Here is a 24,533-nt window from a genome sequence, read left to right as displayed (position 1 = left end):
AAAATCCGAAAAAATCGGGAAATCGGATTAACCACGTGACCAAAACATGCAAAATGATTCTTCTTGATGAAACAAAGTTGTCTTGTAAGTTTCAAGTTCTAAACATAAACCTAACAAGAGTTATTATATTTTTCCTATTATAGGAGTTTGATAGAGATTTTTAGGGGTAGTTTTGAATAATAGCCAATATCAAAGCCTCTGAAAGATATGGGACCTAAAAATTTTGCGTGCAGGTGTCTAATAGATAAATATTGAAACTCAGTAAGTATTGTAGCCATGCAACATAGCATTAAAGAGTTATTAAAAAAAACCGTCAGAGGGGGAGGGGGGCGGAATCCGCCCCCCGGATCGAATAGGGTTAAATTAGCTTTGCTTAAAACTAATGAGGCTTAATCTTCATGCCAATCGCAATACAAGGTAAGATCTATTGCCTAATATCTTCTTTGTGCACAAAGATTAAGCCGTATTGTTTTTCTAAAAAAGGCAAAACAGAGTTTCGAACGAAAAATCTTTGAAGACATGAAGCAAAGGAGCTGGAAAGCTATAACATGTTTAAGTGCACCTTCAAAGAGATAATGGTTAAATCGCTTCACTTTTTTTCTTTATCTTGAATTCCACTTTCTTAGCATTAAATCTAGCTAAAGCTAACTCAGTCGGATCATAAACAAATTTAGTTTTAGCTCTAGTGGATGCTGTGACAAAAATTAATTTTCACTTATCTCTACTATCTACAAGCTAGCTGCAAGTAAAAAGAATCTACCCTCCTCAACAAATAATACGCCGTTAGCCAATGGTAGAAAATAGGTTCAAGTAAACAGGACCAAAACGAACTCAATTTATTATTTGCCTTTGAAAAATAAACGACATATTTCGGCAATTTTAATCATTATTATCATGTCACAATGTTTTCCAAAGGCTAGCTAAATTTACATCCCTACTTACAAATATAAAAAACAAAACATTAAATTTCGGTACAATAACATGTTAATTACACTAGATGATGAGGCGAATAAAAAATTTGCAAAAAAAAAAATAATGGATAAACAGATGAAAAGAGGTTAGGGTTCTCCCATCCTGTATACAAACCTTCTTTAAGTTTCAGTTGCTATTTTGTTAAGGCTGTTTCTGGAATGGAAAAACAATCACCGTTACTTTCAAGTTAGTGCTTATCCTGAAGATGACGAAAAAATTGCTCATTGGTTATCTGTAACGATCGGACTTCCACAACAAAACCGTTAAACATATCCGCTTTTGTTTTTAAAATTTCAAGATTTCGTGCGCGGCTAGTACGACTCGCTTATCTTCTATTGATCTAGAGATTTGTAAATTTATTGTGTCGAGTACAATGGAATTCTAAAAATTCGTAGCTTTGGTTAGAGTCCCACTTATCAACAAGCTGGAGTGTGTTAATAAACATTTATCAAATCGCGTTGAACTCAACAATCAAAAACATCAAAGTTTGTAATCCAAACAAGCGCGATGATCAGTTTAAAAATTTACAACATCAAACCTCGACTCCCAAGAGCTTGAGAATTTTTACATTGGGGCCTCGAATAGAAAAAGCCTAAAAACCTCAAGGGAGGAGATTTACAACGGGTTCATTATTTGTTTTAATTTTGGACAAGGGAATATTGTTAAAAAGATTACACAGTTATTTAAAATTCGAAAAAAAAAAAAAGCATTTAGAAGCAAATTTGTTGAGCGATAAATTTTGTTGTGGGTCAACGTAAAAATTTTTTTAACGAAATGTGGAGCAGCCAACATCGAGGTAAATCTGTATTTAACTTAGTTTAATACTTACGTAATACATGATCCTATTAAAACTATGTTATTTTAGGAAAATTTACCCTTCTACAAAAACTACAGCAACCTCTTGAGTAAAAACATATCGACCAAGAAAATCATAAGTCATAAGTAAATCATAAAATATTCTTTAAAGTGGGTTACGCAAGGAAATAAATCCCGCCAAATTTAAGCTAGAAGAAAATAATGACTATTCCACGCTTTATTTAGCAAGATTTTGATTTTTTTATTATTATATAGATATACTCAGGATAGCCTCTTTAGTTCCTAATGAAACTGTTGTCAATAAAGGTAAAGCGGATAAGAGATACATTTAAAGCTCCCATTTAAGCTACGAAAGGCGTGTGAGCACAACAGCCCCTTAACTGAACAACCACCTAAGATATTAATCCTATTCTAATGCTGAACGTTAAGCAGAAAGGATGGATTCCCAATTTTATAGTCCCTGGCATGACTCGGCCGTCTTTGGACCCAAGACGCATGGAAGACGAACGCTCTACCACAACCTATTAGATAGCTGTCTTGTGTCAACATATTTTGACTAAGATTGTAGGTACACTAGATTTAAAAAGTCGCCACCAACAGGGCCTTGTTCATACGAATTAAATGTCTCCACATAAACATTCCCCTGGTCCAGTATATCAATTTTATTAAACTGAATAAAGAAGTATTTTATAATTTGATAGCTTGAGAAAGTATTGAGAGAAATTACATTCTGGATTGTCTCTATTTCATAGCAAAATTTAGACTCTGGGTTGCTTTTAGTTCTAAAAACAATTTCACCATGAAAGTAATTCTGTTCTTATTTTAAGCGAAATCTGAAACTAATGTTTTTATAAAATTGTTCTTATGACAAAGCGTGTGTAAATAAAGACCGGGCTTGGTATGTAACGCGGATATAAAAAACCGGGCTTGGTATGTAATATGGATATAACAAACCGGGCTTGGTGTAACACGGATATAAAATCTCATTTAAGTTGGTGGACGTTGTTCAGTAAACTTTAAAAGAAGTTCCTGTGGATAATCCAAAAGTGCTGTAAATCCCAATAGCTAATAGCTCCACTTGGAAGTTGAACTCACATAACGATTTCTTGTATCTCGTTCGATGGTTTACCAACCCAATTTGAGAACTTGATTTTCCCATACTGCATTGCGAATTCATAAACTTAAAAATGGTAGCACTATCAGTAAAAAGGTCTATTTTTTTACCATCTGTCGTTTACATTTTCTACCTACAGAAATGAGTGCGCATATTCTTTTTTTTTCAACTCAAAATCAAAACATTCATTGTAATGCAAGTCGTGGGCAGAGTTTATTTGAAGACATTTACAGCAAATAGCTAATTGGAATTCGCACTCCTTAGAAGTTCAATTTTAGATGATAAAAAAATGAAGCAGAAAGAATAAAAGAATTTTGCTATTAGTTTGCCTCAGTTTATAGTTTCTTCCCCTGCACCTAGTCAAAACAAATCCGATAAACAAATTCGTTTAAAAAAATGATGGTATTAGTAACCCTACACATTATCTTTCCACGTGCTGCAAAGATGATGGATCAAGTGGTACTAAAGCCTGATTCACACTTGCTTGCGTCTGCGCCTGCGTCGTGAAGTACGCATGCGCAGTAGCAGCTGCTTTAAGAGCAACGCAGGAGTGAAGTAAGAAAACGCAAGCCGTTTACACTTACACAAAAGCTTAGCAATATTGATGGTGAAAAAGCACTGATTTTTTTAAACTTTTACTTTTTTCCTCTCCCATATCTGTTTCTTATGTTTCGGAACGATTTTTCAGCGTTACTGGCTAAAAAAAAGTACATCAACATTATTGGAATATGCTTTGTACTTTTCATATATCAATATAATAGCTTCAACATTTTTTCGAGAAATCTTATATGCTAAAAATTAAGTTTTCTAAAAAAATAGTTTAAGTACCATAACAAGTTTGCTTCTTTGGCTACATCCTTCCAAGCAAGTTTTTTCTTGTTTTATTTTTAAAACGCTTGTCTCGTTTATGATTTTTTCAAAACCTATTTTTTGGAAAAAAAGGCAAGAAAATTATTTTTGTGAAACACTTTTTTAGGATGCCATAAAAAAAATGTTCGTGATCAAAAGGTATTCTTATAAACAAACTAGTCGTTAGCCCGTGGAAAAATCCACGGGTTCGCTCGTCCTTTTTATACCGCATTGCGTGCGTCTCGCTACCTGCGCAGCTAAGCTACCATTTTGCGTGATAGACAGACGGGCGGACAGACGTATACGGGTATTATAGTATAGATACATTTTGAATACTTTTTTCAAAAGAAAAATGATCACAGAAAAATATTTTATTTTTATTTACATATAATGGAATACACTTCTTGTTTCGTAGAATTTCTCCAAATTTTTGGAACATAATCTTGCACATATAGGATCAAAATCAAAAAAAGTTACCCAAAAATGTTTTTTTTCATAATAACTTTAGCATTATGTATATTATATTTTAAAAAATTGACAAAAGATTTTTGAAAAATCCCTACATTTGCGAATGATAAAAAAAAATGCAATATTCAATGTATACACTTTTGCAAAAAAGGAATATAAAGAAAATAGTAGACAAAAGCTTTTATATATTTTTAACGAATCCGTCAACAAAATCTATAAACATAAAAACAAGATCCAAAATTTTTAAGCAAAAATGGCTATATCTTAAAATCACAATCTACAAATATTAGCGGTCTTGCCACAATATATTATGAAAATTTTATTCTCTTCAATTTAATTCCATAAAAATTCAAATAGTTGTTGTACGGTCGTTCTAAAAGTGACTTATTTCGTTGAACATTTTCTACGAATTTTGTCTTTAAACAATTTTTTTACTGCCAAATTTTTGGTTCTTACATAAATTATATAGAATTCTCATAATAGACCAATGAGAATCCATCACGTGAGCAGACAGGTCCAGAGCTACCTTTGAGTTTATCTCAAAGAGCTCTGCGGTCGAGAATGTATGAGTTGATAATGGGAAGAAGTGCCATCCAAATCATGTCAGATAAATTTAAAAAAAATCGCGACAGAAATATTTCTAATTACAGGCTGATGATATGTGATAACACAGTTCGCTCCCGGTAATTCGAACGCCGGATAACTTGAACTTTCATTATCTCGAACCATTTTCGTGCCCCCTAAGGCTAATTTCTTCTGATAACTCATATTTTTTATTCCAGAAAACAAGATCAATCACTAGATAAATGCCAAAATTTATTCTGATTCTTTTTTTATCAACTCTCGAAGTAATATAGATAAATAATGTTGTCTGTCATAGAAAATTCAATTTACAAGGGACTCGCACCTTTTTATCGCTAAGATTGCCCTTTTTTCTAGTCACTGTTGCCACACCTCTGGGTAAAATTGCTTTAACTCGAACAATAATCTCATTTTAGACTAAATTCGACTAAACAGGAGCTTCGTTTAACTCGAAAATTTGTTTAATCGAACTATTTTTCTCGATTCGTTGGGGGTTCGAATTGCCGGTAATTCACTGTATTCACAATTTTCACATGAAATCGCACAGTTAAAAATTTCTGATTTCGCAGTAAATGAAGAAGAGCTTATTAAAACTGTTCCGAAGCCCTAATCTTTAAATGCTCTACGGTGACTTTTGTGTTAAGGTGGGTTAAAACATTTCATTTAACAAAACCTACGAGGTCCTACAAGCAGGACTGAAAGATGAGTTATCACGGTTTATTTGTTAAAGTCAATTTTCAGACGTAAGGCTTCTGTGAGTTCAAGTAACCTTTCAACGACACTATACAATTTTAAAGACTTCATTTAGGTGTTTACATTTTCCCATGAACACCCAGAAAAATCACATATGGAGTTTTGTGTGTTAGTGTTTTGTTAATACATCATAATTAATGATTTCACAGATTTTTTGGCAAACACGTTTGAGTTAAATGCAAATAATTTTCAGGCCAAACCATAGTGATTACTCCGAACTCTACACCCTACCCCCTTCAATCTGTGTTGTCCGCCCTCATCCGTCAATACATTAAAATTTATTATTTATATGATTATAATAACAATCATATTAGATAGGAACAGTCTTCATAGTTTCAGAAAAGGGGCTTTAAAATAAAAGTTCACAAGTATTGTAACATGCAGAAAATGATATTAAATGAACAGGAACAAATACATTTTTGTATGTTTACTATTTTTTATCTTTTAATCTAATTTTATTTCCACTCTAGAGGGAAAGACTCTTGTCGTTGATATTTTATGGATTCTTTTCTTGATATTAAAGTATTCGCTGATGTCGGTTGAAAAAATGTACGCATTTCTGATTGGTCGCCCGCAGCATTGTCAACAGATGTATGAGAAAAGCGCTGAGGTGTGTACAATTTGGTTTTTCCACAGGCGTCCTCCATGCTTAGACGAACTGTTCACAGGAGATTTCATACACACTCACGAACGATACGACCATCCAAACATTATTTTAAACGATAGCGTAACACTATTTAGAATAACGAGAGAGCATGCAATTTTTGTTGATTGTGAAGACTATGATGTCTTCAACTCTAAAAATGGCCCCTTCGCGTTTCCTCTCCAAGGTGTTAACGCTCGAAAAGTCATCTATTTACCTCTTTCTTCATTCCACAAAATTTCAAAAGATATAACTCTACCCAACGTACCGATTATTCATTTGGCACACCATGGAAGATGTGGTTCTACGGTTGTTACCAAGGTCTTTGAAGCCATTCCGCATTCGTTATCCATATCTGAAACGTACGCGTTTACAGATATTGCATACGTCTCCCATTGTGGAACACACGATCGCGACACGTTAAAATCTCTGTGTTTCAGCGCTCTCATGTGCACGTTAAAGCATGCAAACACGAGAAAGTCATCAATAATCTTCTTTAAATGCCAGAGTACCGTTGTATTTGTTTTGGATATCCTGATGGAAGCCGTTCCAGAAATAAAATGCGTTTATATGCACAGAGATCCAGTGCCCTACGTCAGATCCTACGAGAAGCTAATGATAATGAACAACTGGTCATTATCCAATATAAAAACTTTGCAGTGTCTTGTCGGGATTGGTCAACATAGCATAGTAAATGGCGAAAGATCTCGTTCACCAGATTATTTGAAAAATCTCTCAATATTTTCTAAACTGTCGCTGACATGGATTTCAAAATGGATTGCGTATAAGAACTTGTGTGCTAAGGGATACGCTATTAAATCGCTAAAATACGAAGAGTTATTGGGAGAGCCATATCAAGTTTTGATCCAAATTTTCACATTTATGAATCTATCAAAATATCTCGTCCCGAATGATCTTACACACGTTATGTCGAATGATTCTCAAGCTGATTCCATCTTTTCTTCTCGTACTAAAACAAACGATTTGAATGGACGTTGTAGATCTCTCACAGCCGAATTAAAGGAGGAAGTGAATAAGCTGTGTGATGATTTTAACACGCCAAGATTTTGGAAGTGACTGTGAAAAAACATCTAAATATAACATTAGGTATGTCATTCAAATTACGAATAAAGAAGCAAGCTTGAATAAGACAGTGAAACCTCTCTTATCTGATGCATTTATAAAACGACACATCATTAAAGTTCGTTTATATTTGACTGAGTTTTTTGTTAACGCATGTGTGCTTGTAAGATCATCACTTATTTTTTTGAAGTACGCACGCGCTAACAAAGAACTTGCGGGATTTTTGCTCTGCAGCGGAAAATACAGTTAAATTAGAACATGTTTTAAGCGAATACGTTTTATGGTGCTGCGTAAACATGTAACTCTTACTATTAACTGTAGGAAGGTCTCTTTAGGGAACATTTCTCGGACAAAAGATATTTGCCCTACAATTGTGCGAAACTGGTTAAAAATTTTCATTTTTGCCTCCTTTTTTCCGTATTGAAAATGTTAGTTCAATTGGTTGTGATCTGTATCCTGTCTGTGTGTAAGTGCGCAGTCGTGCTACGACCACACGAAAATAACGTCATTTAACCGATGGATGACCCCGTGGATTTTCTCCAAAGGTTAATGACTAGTGATATATAAAGAGTAATCATTACCCCTAAAAATTCGTCCATGGCTACAAAGTGGATAAAATATATCGCCCTAGCCATATTTTTTACAAACTAATGTTTGTGTTACCTCCATTCTTGCGCACGCATCTTTTTGGGATAGCAATAATGTTGATAGCTGTTTGTTTACACGAAATCAACTAGCACAGCACGAAACGCAAGATTTCGCTTAGCAAAAAAATATTTTTTATTCACCCTTGGCGTGGAGAACATAAAATCAAACAAGGTTTGGGAGATTTGATGCATAAAAACGTGGGGGCTCTGTCCACAACACACACAACACAGTTTTGGTGATGATCGTGTAATGTATGGTTCAAACTAAAAATATTAAAATTATTACAAAGATTAACTAACCTAAAGGCCCGACAAACACTGAAAGGGCAAAGACACACACAAAACCTGCAAAAAGCGAAAAAGGACAAACCAAAAAAACACGAAAAAACCTACCAGCTGACCAAGAGTGTGCGCTGGAATAGTATAGTGAGCCAGTAAGAAATATTAAAACCTGATTCATTCGACTACTTCATAATCAACTAGTGATTGAACTAAAAACGAGAAAAAACGTAGGGCTATTATAGAAAAAACGATATAAAAACTAGTTTGACAAGATAACGAAACAACGCTACATGAAACCCTAGAGAAATAAAAACCGATTGAATGGTTAACATGCGTGAAAATAAATTAGCTGATAAACGGCGGAATGAAACGATAATGCACTAAAAACACGAATATTGCTTTTTTTTTATATAATCATTGATAATTTCACACAAGTCAACATTGAACAACAAAAATTGGAAGATGAGGGAAAGCAGTATTGGTATATCTACTTCTCCTATAACAGGTCTCTTTTATAGATAATATGTTAAGGTGATTTGATTATTTACGGTTATTTTTATTTTGTTTAGAACAGCCATACAACAATCCTAGTTACGAACATACGTACGCATATGCAAGATGAAGTAAAACTAAATGGAGCTAAATGAATATTTAGCTCATGTTAATTGTAGAGACTTCAGTAAATCTTCTAGCTGAGTAAATCTTCTAGCTGGCCTGTAGAATAATAGGTACCACTCTGGCTCTGGCTTAGTAATGTACCTCAAATAAGGTCTGAGAATAAGGCACTTTTGATCCAGTAAACAGGTAGCCATGTTGGATTGTATAAGCTTAGAGTATTGTCTCAGTTACCCCATGTCAACATGCCTTACTTTGCCTCGCTTAATGAAACAAGTCAATAAACACAGACACGTCTAATTTTAGCCATAAAGAACTGAGGTTGTTGGAGACTAAAGCTCCTCAGATTTTAAACTATTGATCAACAGGTATCTTGACAGCAACATCATGGCACCTAAAAATAAACAACCACCTCAAAAAGGCACCAAAGCACCAGCAACTGACACGCCCAGTGAAGAACCATGCTGCTCATTCACACTACAGTCTGGTAAGCAGTTTTTTGACACGTCTGTATTCGAAAAAGAGCCTCATATGCGCACGGTTGAGCAGTGGGCCTCTACCAGTGGGAAATCTCTCTTGAATATTGTTGAGCTTATGATGGGTCATGTTACTATCGAAATGCGCATTAAAGATGGTGGCCTTCCCCAGAAACACGTGGTAACCGAATTATCCTCGGACGATGCCGACATCAGCAACGCCTCTGGTGGGGAAAATCCTTTGCTGCACAAAACCATACCTTCGAAAGTTCAGAAAGCCTCGAATAAACAAGTCGTGTTCAAACGCAAAAATAAAACTTTTGACAATTTAAAAAAGGACTTATTTGATTTTGTCCGCACGGAAATTAGTAGCCAAGTAGAGGCTAACCAAGTAAATAATTTGAATTTACTGGAACCAACCACGTCATTGGGGAACCATTATTCCGAGCCATCTTTGTTTTCCTCGCGCTCTTCCTCGGCTATTTGGACCCAGTTCTTTATCAAGATGGCGCGAATGCTGCTGCGGATGTTCAGCCTACAGATAAATCTGTGCGCATTGAGGCCCCTTTGTTGTCTTTTCACATCCCACCGGCGCAATATTCTGTAACTTCGTTCCCTGCAGTACCCAAGACTGTTTTGGATAAAATCAAGCGTTAGGAGTATGTTAATTTGGAATTACTCCTCCCACTATCCTTAAATTCGTTGTTTGTCCCAGACGCCGAGGGTGAATACGATCATAATGTACGAACTACAACTACAACAACTATCTACGTTGGCTCCTTTATTTTTATCCACATCTTGCCACACAGCTGGTCATCTATCAAACTCTAGTCACCCAGTTTGCTAACCAATACCTTTTCTCTGCTGTGTGTGCCTTTGAAAAACTACATAGGCAGCAGTTAGCTAATGATTCTTTGCGCCGATGGGACCAACTTGACGATTTTCCCGTTACCCAATACATAAGAGGGGCTCCCTTCCAACCCTCCATCGACACATACTTCGTATGCATGTTTCAATTGTGGTCAGCGAGGACATTTAGCCCCCAATTGCACTATGTTTCCCAGTAAAAGTGGTTGTGGCCCAGAGTCTCGAAGTGCTTCCCAGTATCCTCCAGATTGCGGCTTCCAGCAGGTCAGATTTCCATCCACTTCCAGTGTTTGCTGGCGGTTCAAGAAAGGCATGACCTGCTCCAATAGATACCCTTTCCACACATGCGTTCCCATTGTTCAAAAAACCATCCAGCACACCGTTGCTCATTTTAGGCCCTCTCAGCCAAGTACCCAATAATTCTTTCCTTATTCAGTCCTTTGTTTCCACTCCTGTTAATGTTGCATTGTTAGGCAAATTATCAATTTCACATCCCAATCAGGTCTTAATCTACTTATTCCATCTGGCTTCACCTATGGGTTTACACTTGGGTACCAAAATGGACAACTTTTAACGTCAACGACCACAACATTTTTATGGAACCTTAAGCATGGTTAATGAGGCTATTTTAAAGCCATAAATAGAGGACATAGAGTTGGCCCCTTCGATTACCCTCCTCTCCATTTTCATTGCTCCCTATTGGGTACAGCTCCTAAAAAAGATGATTTTCAGTTCACCATGGTAGTTCTCAGAACCCCATCCTGTTACATATTCATCATTGGACGATGCCATTGATATGGTACGTGCACTAGGACAGGAGTGCTTTTTAGCAAACTAGATGTAGAACTTGCCTTACAAATGGCAGGGTTAATATTTTTTCATATTGTTCTCCCATTCGGTGGACGGTCATCAACGTTCACCTTTAATCACTTCGCTGATTTACTTGACTGGATTTTTCACTGCCTTGCTTTCATTTGGCAGCTACTTCATTACCTACATGACTTGCCATTAAGGTCTTAGGCAGGTGGTCCATCGAATATTATCGCAGATATTTTAGAATCAAGTAGTGTTCTAAAATGGCCTACCTTAATGACGTGCCTAAGCTCTGGGACATTTGGTCCAAATAATTTACAGAGAGAAAGCCGGTATTCTAAATGACTGACTTTTTCCTACAAAATACCCACACTAATTTAGGGAAATTTGGGGATGTCGGGCTTCCTACGTCAGCCATAAAAAGTTTGGAGAGATGCGTGTGTGAGGTTTGTGTATCGTATTATTACTTCATATTATTATCACTTATTATAACTACGGTGAGGCACACCCCTTTATGAATCCTGATATTATTATTTTGTGGTAACACATGCTAGGCTAATACTGCACCAGCTGGTGCATGCTACCTTTAGCTCATGATTATTTGATAGCACATGTTTATTGGATGCAGAAAGTCACCATGCGTGATTATCTTTTTATAGTGAAGTGAAAGTGTACCTTAAACCATTCACAATATATTATCCATAAGGACATAAAATTGTCAACCATAACGTGCATACTCTGGGGTAATTACCCTCTTTGCCTTAGGCAAGCATTTTGGTATGATCCCCTTGTTATGATTATTGGCAGCATGTGTTATCTGTCCTGCCTACTTCGATTATTTTATTACCCGGCATCCTGATCCATTCCACAAATTTACAAATTGCGTTCCATGCGAATGATGTTGCATGCAAAAAATTGTGTCATAATACAATATTCTCTATTGATGAGTGTGTTTTTACTGAATTACCAAGACAATTAACAACTAAATATATATATAATCAGTACTGCAATATACGCTGCAACATATAGTCAGTAGTGACAATATTTATAGTTAGTACTGCAATATATAATCTTAAACGACAATATAAATAGTCAGTTGCACCAATATATAATCAATAGCAACAGTCAGTCAGTAGTGACAATATATTATCTTAAACGACAATATAAATAGTGAGTAACTAACAGCAACAATATATACACTCAGTCTCAGCAATATATATCTTATCGGTAAAAGATCCGTCGGTGTAAAGTGACGAATTTTTTGTCTTGGTGACGAATATTTTTCACCAACGAACTTTTCACTTACGATATTTTTCACCGGCGAATTATTTTCACCGACGAATATTTTTAACCGACGAACTAGTATTTCTTTTTTGAAAGTATTTTCTATTATCGACCGCCAAAATCTCGCTTTGCAACTAGGGTGCCATGTTGCCCACAAAATTAGTCTATATGTATGGAGATACATTAACACCTAAAAATTTCGGTGGGAAAAAATTTCGGATTTTTTTTGTCCAAATATTAATCCACCCAAAATTCTGAGTTGTCCGAAATTACTAATCAATACAAATTATATCATCAGTTTCGACATCAATATGATCGTTATCACTGGCGTCGCCCGATTGTTCGTCCTCTCTGACAGTTTTCATTTACACCTCTTGATTATCAATTTCAATGCCTACTGGAAAGTCTACATTAAAGTTAGTGGATGTAATTTCTTTCAAACGCTCTATATATTTTTGGTTTACATCGGCTATTTTAAATTTGACCATCAATAATATTTCAAGCCCCCTTTGGAAATCGGAGAGGTATAACATTGTTCCTCCAAAACTTGCCCAATTACTTTGCCGCCTCTCGACATGAAATATAATTAGGCACTTCATGTCACGTGACAATTCCCGTTGATCAAAAATTGCGCAATTTCAGGGGAAATTCTGACTGGAAATTTTCTGTGATTTATTTTTGTTATCACATTTATATATAAACATCTGGGCACCTTCGGCACCTCTAGAAGTATAAACTTGGGCAGATATTGAAACTAGGAACATACGAGTTTATATAACGACCTGAGCCAATATTGGAGAAGCAGATATGTTGTTGTGGGGCCGAAGAGAAGACAAAAAAGCTGATATTTGGAGGTAAAACTAAATTTAAGGAGTTGGCTCACCTTTCAAATCTATTTTTAACTATCTGTTTACCAAGTATTTGTTATTTTGTGTACTCTAGACCTTTCTTAGTGCAGCAGTTTCGTGTTTATAAAAACTGTATATTTACTTTTTCTCCTAAAGCGCATATTTAGTAAAGGCCAACCGCCATTTTAGGTTTGTTACTTTACTTTAGTTACTTTAGCTAGTTATATTATTCTTAACCAGTTTTATAAATAACTTTTTTTATAGACAGAATATAACAAATCATGAGTTTGACAAATAGAGATGTAATTGAGTGGTTTAAGACATTAACTGACAGTTGTGTTCAAAATGTATGTGAACAGTTTTGTAGCAATTTTCTGAAAGATAGGACAATGTTTAATGATAAAACACTCTTTAATAAAATTAAGAGTCGTCGACAAGGACAGATTTTTTAGAAGGAAAAGTGGTAATTTTAAAGAATTTGGTGATACTGCTTTTTCGTTGCCTCTTATTGTCACACACGTTTCTCTTTCTGCTACAAATAAAGAAAGGACATTAATGCAGAAAGTAAACGTACTTAAAGAAGAAGGAAGGGGTTTAAAAAGAAAGTTAAGTGAACTTGAAGGTGTAGAAAAAGTAGTGCAAACATATGCTAGCCAAATAACAGCTTTAGAAGAAGTAAATGAAAAATTGAAATCGGTAGCTTTGGATACTTCCCACGATGGACATGTTTTCGAAAGAAAATATACTATCTTAAAGAAAGATTATAGTGAAAAGGAAAAAAAACTTGAGAAGTCAGAAAGAAAATTCGGTTGTTTTGTTGAAAAGTATGGTAGTGAGAGAATAAGAAACTTGAATAAAAAAATAAAACGTAGAGATGAAAACATTGCTGAAAAAATAAAAGAAATAGACGAATTGAATTCTGAAAAAAGTGAACTTGAAAAAAAGATATATGCAGTTAGTGAAGAGTTGAATGCGAAAGAAGAAAAGGAGAATGAATTTGTATCTGTAATAGACGAGTTGAACTCTGAAAGAAAATCGTTAAAAAAGAAAGCATGGTAATTAAATAAAAAGCTAAGTGAAAGTGTGACTAATCACGGTGACCTTAAAGAAATTGAAATAGAGTTAAAGTCATTAAGACAGAAAGTAAAAACACTTGAAGCTGAAAATAACGACTTAGAAAAACTTGTGGAACTTTTGAGAGATGACATTGTAGTCTCCTTTGCAGATGGGAAATTCACAAATGATATTAGGGAGTGTATTATGGAGTTAGTGTCGTTGAATGTCAGTATGAACAAAGTAAATAATGTAATAAAATGTGTATTAAGAACATTGGCAAGAAAGGATGTTAGCAGGCTACCTTCAACTGGCATGAAATCAAGGCTAATGAGTGAAGCGTTATTGTTATCCCAGGCACAAGTAGGAGAAGCAATGTTGCAATCAACTAACAGTTCAGGGGGTAATTGTCTTCATAATGATGGAACAACTAAATATCACCGTCATTACCAAAATTTTCAAATCACTACAGCCAGTGGAAAGTTATTGTCATTTGGCTTAGATGAGATGGCCCAAGGAAATGCGTCTGCAACTCTTGACACATTTAGGAATTCATTAGGCGATATTTGTGATAGTTTGGGTGGTAATAATGAAGAGCTGTTTGGAACCTTAATAACTAAAATAAAATCCACAATGAGTGATCTTGGACCAGTTAACCCTGTCTTTAATCAACAACTCCAAGAAATGAGAGAATTATTTTTGCCTAAAGTGATAAAAAATTGGAGTACATTAACAGTTCATGAACGCAAACAGTTATCGCAAATGGGAAATTTATTTTGCAAACTACATCTTTTAGCTAACTTTGCAAGTGAGACTGATAAAGTGTTGAAAGAGTTTGAAGGGATGGGGTTAGCAGAAGATTATTCACCAGAGTACGCATTTACTACAAAGGAATCCAGTGTTGCCCGTCTTGTACGTACTGCATGCAAAGCATTTCATTCAAGAGGTAGTGATGAAGCAGGTGTTGCATCTTACTTTAACTCTTACCTTCATGGAAAAGGTGAAAAAGGAATGCTCATACCCTTCATTGGTAATCGTTTTAATGTTTTATATTATAATGCAGCAGCTGTATACTACCATCGAGAATCAATGTTGGCATTTCTCAATGGTTGGCCAAATCCAAATAATTTATTGAAAGCTGTGAAGGAAGACCTGAGTAATGAGTTGTTTACTGCTGAATTAAGAGCTTTAGGAATTATTGATAAATTTTTAACTGGTCCATTGTGGCGTTTAATTGAAAGCAAAAAAAGTTGATTTAAATGTACATCTTTTTCACTTAAAAATAAAAATTGATGAACTTGGAAAAGATGCATCACCATTACTAAATCAACAGTTGATATTTCCTAAATTACCCATTCATACGGATTGCCTTTACGAGAAACTGTTTGAAGATAATGATGATGTTGATTTTGATGTTATGATACAACAAGCTTTGGAGATTATTTTACTAGGAATTCTTGTCATACTAGAAAGACAATGTGTTGATCAACTTCCAGGTGGGAAATATTGGAATGCTGATGACAATATAAAAAAAATCGGTGCTGTTGTACCTACCACTAACAAAGCAAGTGAATCTGATTTTGCGATATTAGACATGTTGGTCAGATCAAAACCAAATTCAAACATCCAAACAATTCAAGCTCTCACTATGTGGATGAGGAATGACACTGGTTCTTGCCTTGCTGAGCAATCAGATGAGGATAGGGAGTTTATCTTAGACCGTGCAAGGAAATTGGCTCCAGAAATGAAAATGAAGTATGCTGAAAGAAAAGCTGTTTTGAAGGAAAAAAAAAGTACAACAGTTGCTAGCCAAACAAAAATTAAAAAAAAAAAATTGAGGAAAAGGAAACAATGAAAAAAATAACAGCAGCTAATTCATTGATAGGTTGTCGAGTAAATCTTTGGTCGTCTGAAAGTGACATTGAGAATGGATTAAAATGTATTAAGGACGATGTTGAAAAGAAAAGGTTTTGATTGCACAGTTAAATTTTTATAGGTTTGCATTGTGTGTGAAATGTCCAGTGAAATTTTACTATGTCACAAAGGTTGATTCTGGGAAGCGTAGAAAGTTGTTGTGGGAGGAATTGTGTGAGAATTTTAAAGAAGTTGTAAAGTATAGTTTAGCAAGTGAAAGACCTATTGCACCTAAGCCAGTTTTAATGGACAAGAATACAAGGTTAGGAAATGTTACGGAGCAAAAGGTAAAGTTGGGAAGAAAGTTGAAAGAGGGTCATTTACGGCTTGTTATTGATAAGCAACGTGCACAGCTTCAAAAATATTTGGAAAACCCACAGTCTTTAGTTGGAAAGTTAATTCAGCATAAAGTACGCGAGGAAGGGTGCGATGATGTGTTTTGGTGTAGAGGAACAGTTATGTCATTAGTTTTATCAAATTCTAAAAAGTCAACGTATACTGTGCAGTATGAAGGAGAAGATGAGACGTGGAACTTCCCTCTTCTTGTCGATTTAGAGAAAGGAGAACTGATTATTATTTCCTAGTTTTTCGATTGATATATGTATATATATTAGTAGTACCTTCCTAGTAGTTTTTAGTGTTCCTCTTACACCTTTTAGTAGATAATTTTTTTCTTATCAACTTAATTTTCTAACTCTAGGTGTATTCAAAAAACATATGAGCCAGTGTCTGCCTGATATTTCATGTTGCTTCATCGTTCTTTAATATACAACAAACTGAGTACGAATTTGTGATATTTTGGATGCACAAACGATTGTATTGGAAGTAAAAGTGGTTCTTGGATCCTTCATCATTATATAAGTGATTTTTAATTTTTACTATTTGCGTATATACCATTTACAGAAACTCTGTAGTATAATAGAACGATAAATTTTGTACTGCTAATTTAGAAAGTATCTGCATTATTTTATCCTCATATGTTTAACGCAATGATTATATTTGTGCAAATTTTGTGCGTTTTTTATATTTTTACACAAAAATTAAGATTTACAACTTATTTGAAGTCTGGTCTGCAAGATATTATTTTTTTTAAAAATTGATGCTTAATTAAAAAGTTTTGTTTTCGTGATAGTTCTGTTGGTTTTTGAAGTAATGCATGTTTTGGCAGCATTCTTATAGAGTGACAATTTTGAAATCAGTATTTTTAGTAGTTTTTAAAATATATATAATTTGGTCATTTCCATAATGGCAGAGTTGTGACATCATATTTTAATTGGGTTTGAAGGATATGTAAATTTAAATCCACGTTCACTGAAAAGACCAAAAGATATAAATTTTTTATGGTATTGAAATAACGTATGTTTTCGCAAATCTGGTCTGTAAAATACACGCTCTTGATAATCTTTCAGGAAAATTTTGGACACATCCATTACTTATATATTAGTTTTCTAAGCAGTAACTTTCATAAAACAATTCAAATATATGTTTTATTGGTATTTTTATTAGTTTTAACCATATTTGGTCATTATGTTTTCACAAATCTGGTCTGTAAAATACACACTTTCATCACGTGATAATCTTTCAGGAAAATTTTGGACACATCTATTACTTATATATTAGTTTTCTAAGCAGTAACTTTCATAAAACAATTCAAATATGTTTTATTGGTATTTTTATTAGTTTTAACCATATTTGTTCATTATGTTTTCACAAATCTGGTCTGTAAAATACACACTTTTATCACGTGATAATCTTTCAGGAAAATTTTGGGCACATCCTTTACCTATATATTGGTTTTCTAAGCAGTAACTTTTATGAAAACACTTCGAGTAATGTTTTATTGGTATTTTTATTAGTTTTAACCATATTTGGTCATTTCCATAATGGCAGAGTTGTGACGTCATATTTTGATTAATAAAAATGATGATAAAAAATATAAGTGTTTATTAATATCCTCTAAAAATTTAAAGTTATTCCTAATTCTAGAACGAAAGATATGAGAATTTCAGTTCAGGCGATTTTGTCGTTAAAACGGACTTTTTTATACCCTGTTTTTTGTGCCATTTTATTTCCCCTTTTCCTGCAGAATATTGCAATGCAATTGTTTAAAAAATGCCATCAATTGCACATACTAAAATGTCCATAACTTTGGTTTTACTCAACGTACAGAGGTCATTGACCTCTCGTTGGATTTGTCTTAGTCTGTAGAACAATCTTAATTTGCTTTAGTGCTTGATTTGGGATTCAACAAAAATGCCCTGAAGTGCCTAATATAATACAGCTCTTAAAATTTCCTTGAACAAGTCCAACTACGTCACAAGTTATTTTACTGTTGTTTTTCTTTTTCCAAGCGATGGAGTAGGGATCATTTTCTAAGGCTATTTTGTTTGTTTCCTTTTCATCAAATACGGTCTCATTCTTTTTTGGTCATTTCCACGTATTCTTTCCGTAATAATGCCATCCATGACTTGCAATTTCGCAAATCAGAACAGACTCTATTTTTAATTTAAACAACGGCTTGAAGTTGGCGAACATGCCGCAAAAATTGGAAATGCTAGCACGCTCCGATTACTTTCCACAAAATATCCGCGTTTGACTAAGCAATCCATTACAGATTTAAAAAAAAAGTTACCCACAGAGCAAAAGAAACTGATCTTTCCGAAGGAATTATCATGAAAAACAGGGGTAGACCAACATTGCTTTCAGAAGAAATTATGAAAAAGACAATAGATACTGTCAGTGCGTTAAGACTAAGAAGAGCACCTGTCACCTCTTCCGTCATTAACGTCGTTGCAAGAGGAATTGGCCAGGCTAAGGATAGAACCCTATTTGTTGAAAATGGAGGATATTTGTCCTTATCAAATGATTGGGCCAGAAAGGTTTTATACTCAATGGACATCCTCGGACGGAAGATGACGCTACCACTTCCAGAATTCCCGTGGCACCAGCGCTCTTGTCAGAAGATTTGTCAACTGCAAACCTGGCACAAAATACCTAACGAATTAATAATTAACTTTGACCAAACTCCTTTGCCGCTCAAACCTCCTTTTTTAAAAAATATACCTAGTATTCCTATTATGCTTTATTATGATATCAATGTTAAGTACTCAGTTGCTCACTTTTATTCCATTGGTTGTTACTTTTTTGGACCTGGGGAAGACAGAGCAGGAATATAATGAAATCAAGGTTTTTTAACAGCAAATTAGTACTTTCACTTCAGTTTCTAATTATTATATTTGACGGAAGATACTTGATATTTTTTACTCGGTATACTTTGTTTGCTATAGATACAGCGACATTTATTGTGAAGATAGGGTTAATTTTATACGTTTTTGCATCATTTTCTTTATTTTTATTTTTGTGCTATTTTATATATTGACCTAGGATTATATCGATAAAAAAATACCATACTTCTGTCAAAAGGTGCCTTAGTTTATTGAATTTTTCAGAAGTTATGAAGGTTTCACTTTGCTCAAAGTCAAAATTTCATACCTCAATAAGAGAACAGAGATAACTAAATCGCAATGCAGATATAACTAGCCTTTTAAGACAGAGATGTTAATGAAAAAAGGAGGTTTCTCTCCAAAGAATAAGAAGCCACTGGAAAACTTCTGTATAACCCCCTTTACAGGGATGATCGCAAAGCTAATGGATTTCGGCTGTACTGATACAAACACCTATAAATGTGGAAACATGAGGATTGGTGAAATTTCTCATGCTTGGGATCTGGTAATATGCCTAATATGCGCTATGAAAACACTGGTACTGTTTATATGAACAAGGGACTGGTTATTTTCACATGTGTTTGAAAGACAGAAATGAAATTTCACTTCATTGGATTCATCGTGTAAAAAGACCATAGTGAAAAAAGTCGATGCGCATGTTTAAATAAATAACTCTTTCTGGCAAACCTAAAATGGCCATGAAATAAAATCAGGGAAATTTGATCGAGAAGTCAGCGGGGAAAAGTAAAAAAAAATTGTTTAAAATAAATTATAATTTTATTGGGAACAGTGTATCCAGTAATATAAGTAGCTCTACTTCTTAAAGTAAATATTTTCCACTGACAGAGAACCGAAACGCATTGCTGATCATAACTTATCCACGGTTAATGCAGCACATCAATTGACGAGGACAAAAAAAATCTGAAAAAGAAAAAAGATGGAAGTGGTCAACATGGTAGAGACATTATTAGATTATCTGATACTTTATAAAAATGACATGACCTACAGAGGGCTTGTTTTCCAATTGGACTTGTTGTTGTGTTATGCACATATTAGGCTGGGAATGGTGCGCAGTTTGAACTTATTTGATTTGATTTTAGAACAGTAGGTAATCCTTTAAATCAAACTATATGGATCGAGAGGAGCTGTTAGAATATAAAAGGAAAGTGGATCAGTTGTCGAAGCTAAGAAAAAACGGGTACAGCAGAATAAGAAAATAATTTACAAAGAGGTGGCTAGCCACCGCAATGATGAACTTAACCTGTTAGGTCTTTAGAGACAAGCTAGAGGTTGTACTCCTCTAGAGAAAATGCCTCTAAAATTCTCACTTTTAAAAGTTAAAGAATTAGGATCTGGAAAATCAAAACTGCCATTGATAAAGGGACAAGATCTGGATCTACAAGAAATTTGAGATGGTTCGCCATCTGTCACATGTGTTACAAATAAGCGATGTAGTTTGGGAGACACAGATGCGCAATTTAGTGACAGTGATTTTGATGATGACGATGTTGAAGATAGTCAAGTGGATGGAGATGTTGATCACACAACAGATGCAATAACAAACGAGCCACAACAGCTACCGAGAGACAACAAACGCAATAAGATGCAAAAACATTTTTTGGCACACCGGAACGACATGATACAAGTGGACTTAACAAAGAAGTAACTGGAATTGAACAAAGAAGCGATTGGTATGATGAAAGAAAATTCAAGTCAACATCAAAATCAAAGCAATGACTAAATCGACTTCAAATATTGGTCAGGGCATAAAGGATTGTCTATGCTGGCAGATGAAATGCAATTCCAATCAGCCAGTAAATCATCATCCATTGTATTTTGAAGATCAAAACTACATGCGTACAGTGACTTGGTATCTCTGCTACAGACAACTAAAAATAATCAGAGTTGAATAATGTTTTTGTATTTGCATACAGTGATTATAAGAGTTAATTCTATTATTCATTTACAGTCTGTTACATAAATACGACATCTTTTATTCGTTTATCACGTGCGGAGGAGTAAGAGTATAATTTACCGACCTTTTCATGATGCCCACAACACGATTTTCGATTAATAATTGCGTTGGAATAGCTTCAGGATTTATGTCGACACCATTAATCTTGCAATCGCAAAAGTTGTGCAGCATGAAACATCAGTAAATGACGTTAGTAGCGAGCTCTGTATTCACCAACGGTTCTGTTGAAGATTCTTCAACGGGCCTTCAACCTCCAGAAAGCGCACTTAACCAGATTACGTGCACTTGTGAGCATATTATTAAAAGTGATTTCCTTTCAATTTCTTGGCGATGCAAACTCCTCTATTACATTGGGTAAAAGTGGGTATGCAGGATCTCCAAGAAGTAAGGCTGGTACTGGTTCATATCCTGGTAGGAGTTCCAGATATGGGCTGGGTAATTCTTTTAACGCAAACATCCTATTTACATTACTATTGGCATATACCCTAGCATCATAAATCCTGCCAGGCCAGGGGACGTTGATCAATAAGCCTTTCTCGTAGCAAATTGCCTGACAATTCAGTTAGTACTTCATCTTATAGCAAAATTTGTCCTGTGAATTCTCCGATGGCATTATGATAGGGATGTGTGTACCATCCACACGTCCTATAACTTGTGGGATTTGAAACTCATTTTTTTGAAACTTACAAAGCCCTATGTTTATCTGATCTTTAAATGTCGGGAATTTGATGTACATTGGAACAACACTGATACCAATGCCTTTGAAACCCCAAATGTGAAAGCTTTCATTCAAATGAACCTTGATCCTTCAAGTAGTAAAGTGCTGTTGCTACTCGTTTCTCTACACAGACGACATTTTGTCGAAACGATCCTGGATCAGGTGGGAAGGTGGATTTCCATAGAGCAGCATTTTAAAAACGCGAAAGCAAGGAACAGCTACTTGAACCAGCAGCATCACCGCAGAATAGTGGAGATTCTTAACTAAATGGCATTTATCAACAAAATGCGTAACTCTCCCAGCCTATGGAACACATTAGCCACATCTCATCACGACCAAAATATTTTTCAAAATTGCAGGGAAATATTATCTGGGAAGTTTGGAAAGCCTGGTAAGGGCTTTTTGCGAAATACACACTGATTGGTGTGAAAGAAATGTTTGTATTTGTTGCACAGGCATCTAGAGGTAACTAGAATTTTTGACTTGAAATTTTATTTATAATTCTAGTAGACTTTTTAAGGAAAGAGTGGAAAAACATAAAAAAAAATTATAAGCGGTGTTTTATCATAAGATCTTTAATGACGAAGTCAGGTGCCGCGGCACACACTTTACCAAAATGCAAATATTTTTTACAGCTACAATACCCTGTCTATTTTTTCCAGGAGGGGCCATGCCTTACATAGGGATTTCTAGAGTATTTAATGCTCATTTTGAGCTACGCAGACCCACTTACCAACTTAGGGTCCGTGCTCTACCAGACAAATCCTTGCAACATCCAAAGGCCCACACATTGTGCCATCTCCCCAATTTCCCTCACATGGCTTGGGTTAACCCATGGCTATGATAAGAATATTGAATCGCCAACAAGGGGAATTGAAACCCGGTCTTCCGCACAAAGTACGAGAGTTATAACTACTAAGCACGGCGCCATATGGCGATGCATAGATATCTAGCTAGATTTTTAGGATCTCCGCTTCTCAAGGGATTAGCTACTTACATACCTACCTACCCACCCACCCACTCATCCACCCACTCAAGTAAGTGCAAAAAGAAAGTTATTGTTAAACCGAAGGAAATATTGAGTCCTTAGTTGAGTTAAGTTTTTTGTCATGGGACGAAAGATTTAATAGCAACCCATGCAACAGCATACAAGATTAAAAACAAAAATTTATTTAATTAATCAGTATACATTCAATTAAACAGTAACATGTCGCATAATAATTGGTATGAGGCGTAACAGAGGCAACATATTATGGAGATATATTTACCGGTAAGACCTTATAGCTTACGTCCCGTGGAAAAAAAAATTGATCTACATCAACTCACATTAGTGGGCCAATTAAGAAAACAATACTTATTTTTTCCAAAACTTTCTACTTTTCCAAATAAGTCCCCTCAAAGTTGTGATGAACAACCGGTTGGGATTATATTATTGGATATTACAGAAAATGAGTTTCGTGCCGAGTTACGTATGCGGTATTTTGCAGAAGCTTAAGGAAATTGATTATAAGATAACAAGACAGCAAGCTGTGATGGTGAAATTGGTCTAATGACCCTTCTAGTTAAAATTGTAGAGGTTACACCCTCTAAAGATCAAAACGCAGTGCAAGACCTCCCTTTTTGCAAGGATAGTCTACAGATTCAAGGTAATTGAACCAAACAACCCTCTACACAATACAAAACGTACAACTAACGGTCGCTACACAAAAATAGACAACATAAAAACTGAAGACAAATATTACGACAACATTACAACAAAGAATTTACTACAAAAAATAAATTTAAAGCTATAAATGAGAGCCTTTCGTGTCGTGTCCAGCCGCGGGTCAGAACCAGCCTGAAGTCAGTGGGGGTAATCTTCGTGGATGTAATGCCACGGAAATAATAACCCATGAAAAAATTGACCTTATAATCAAATTTTCATAACATTGATTAATGTGTGCTTGCAATGCTGTTAACGAAATGTGCGGAGGGCACGATACCCTCTCACATCATGATGCCAACTAAAAACTATACACAATAGTGTAATGGTAGAACACCATTACACTATTGGGCAATTTACGAATATAGCCACACATTTAATAAAAAACGGCTTAGCTTGCTAAATAAAAAAACTGCTGCTGTATAGTAAGTTTTTGCAGCTTCAAATAGTAAATATTATTATTATTATTATTATTATTATTATTACGTAAAATAAATTGAGGTGGCAAGCCACCGCAATGATGAACTCAACCTGTTAGGTCTTTGGAAATAAGCTAGAGGTTGTACTCCTCTAGAGAAAATGCCTCTAAAAGCACAATTCTCCCTTTTTACAAGGAATTAAGTAAAAAAATATAAAAAAATAAAAAGGACACAACACATTTGAAAAGATGAACAGAACTTTAACCAAGGCCAGGTAGGTTTCGACCCATATTTCTGAACCTAAGTACCCTAGATGTCCAGCTGGGTCATCTCGAAGAGGTTCGCTTCCACATCCCTCTCTTCCTAAAAGAAACTTAAACCGTTTTCTGTTCAACTGTGCTAGTCTTTGTTATAAA

At 35.0% G+C, this 24,533-nt stretch overlaps 1 protein-coding gene across 1 annotated transcript; it reads left to right on the top strand.

Annotated features, from left to right (window-relative positions):
* The first annotated feature begins 1,140 nt into the window (after positions 1 to 1,140).
* On the top strand, positions 1,141 to 7,539 carry LOC130649318 (uncharacterized). The gene is made up of 2 exons (XM_057455576.1): positions 1,141 to 1,768; positions 6,025 to 7,539. The coding sequence occupies exons 1-2, from the start codon at positions 1,747 to 1,749 to the stop codon at positions 7,272 to 7,274; spliced, it is 1,272 nt and encodes a 423-aa protein (XP_057311559.1). The 5' UTR covers positions 1,141 to 1,746; the 3' UTR covers positions 7,275 to 7,539.
* The last annotated feature ends 16,994 nt before the right edge of the window (positions 7,540 to 24,533 follow it).

Source organism: Hydractinia symbiolongicarpus, chromosome 7 (assembly GCF_029227915.1).
Source record: "Hydractinia symbiolongicarpus strain clone_291-10 chromosome 7, HSymV2.1, whole genome shotgun sequence".
NCBI lineage: Eukaryota > Metazoa > Cnidaria > Hydrozoa > Anthoathecata > Hydractiniidae > Hydractinia > Hydractinia symbiolongicarpus.
The sequence above is the reverse complement of the archived record's forward strand: the minus strand, read 5'-3'. Positions and strand labels throughout refer to the sequence as shown.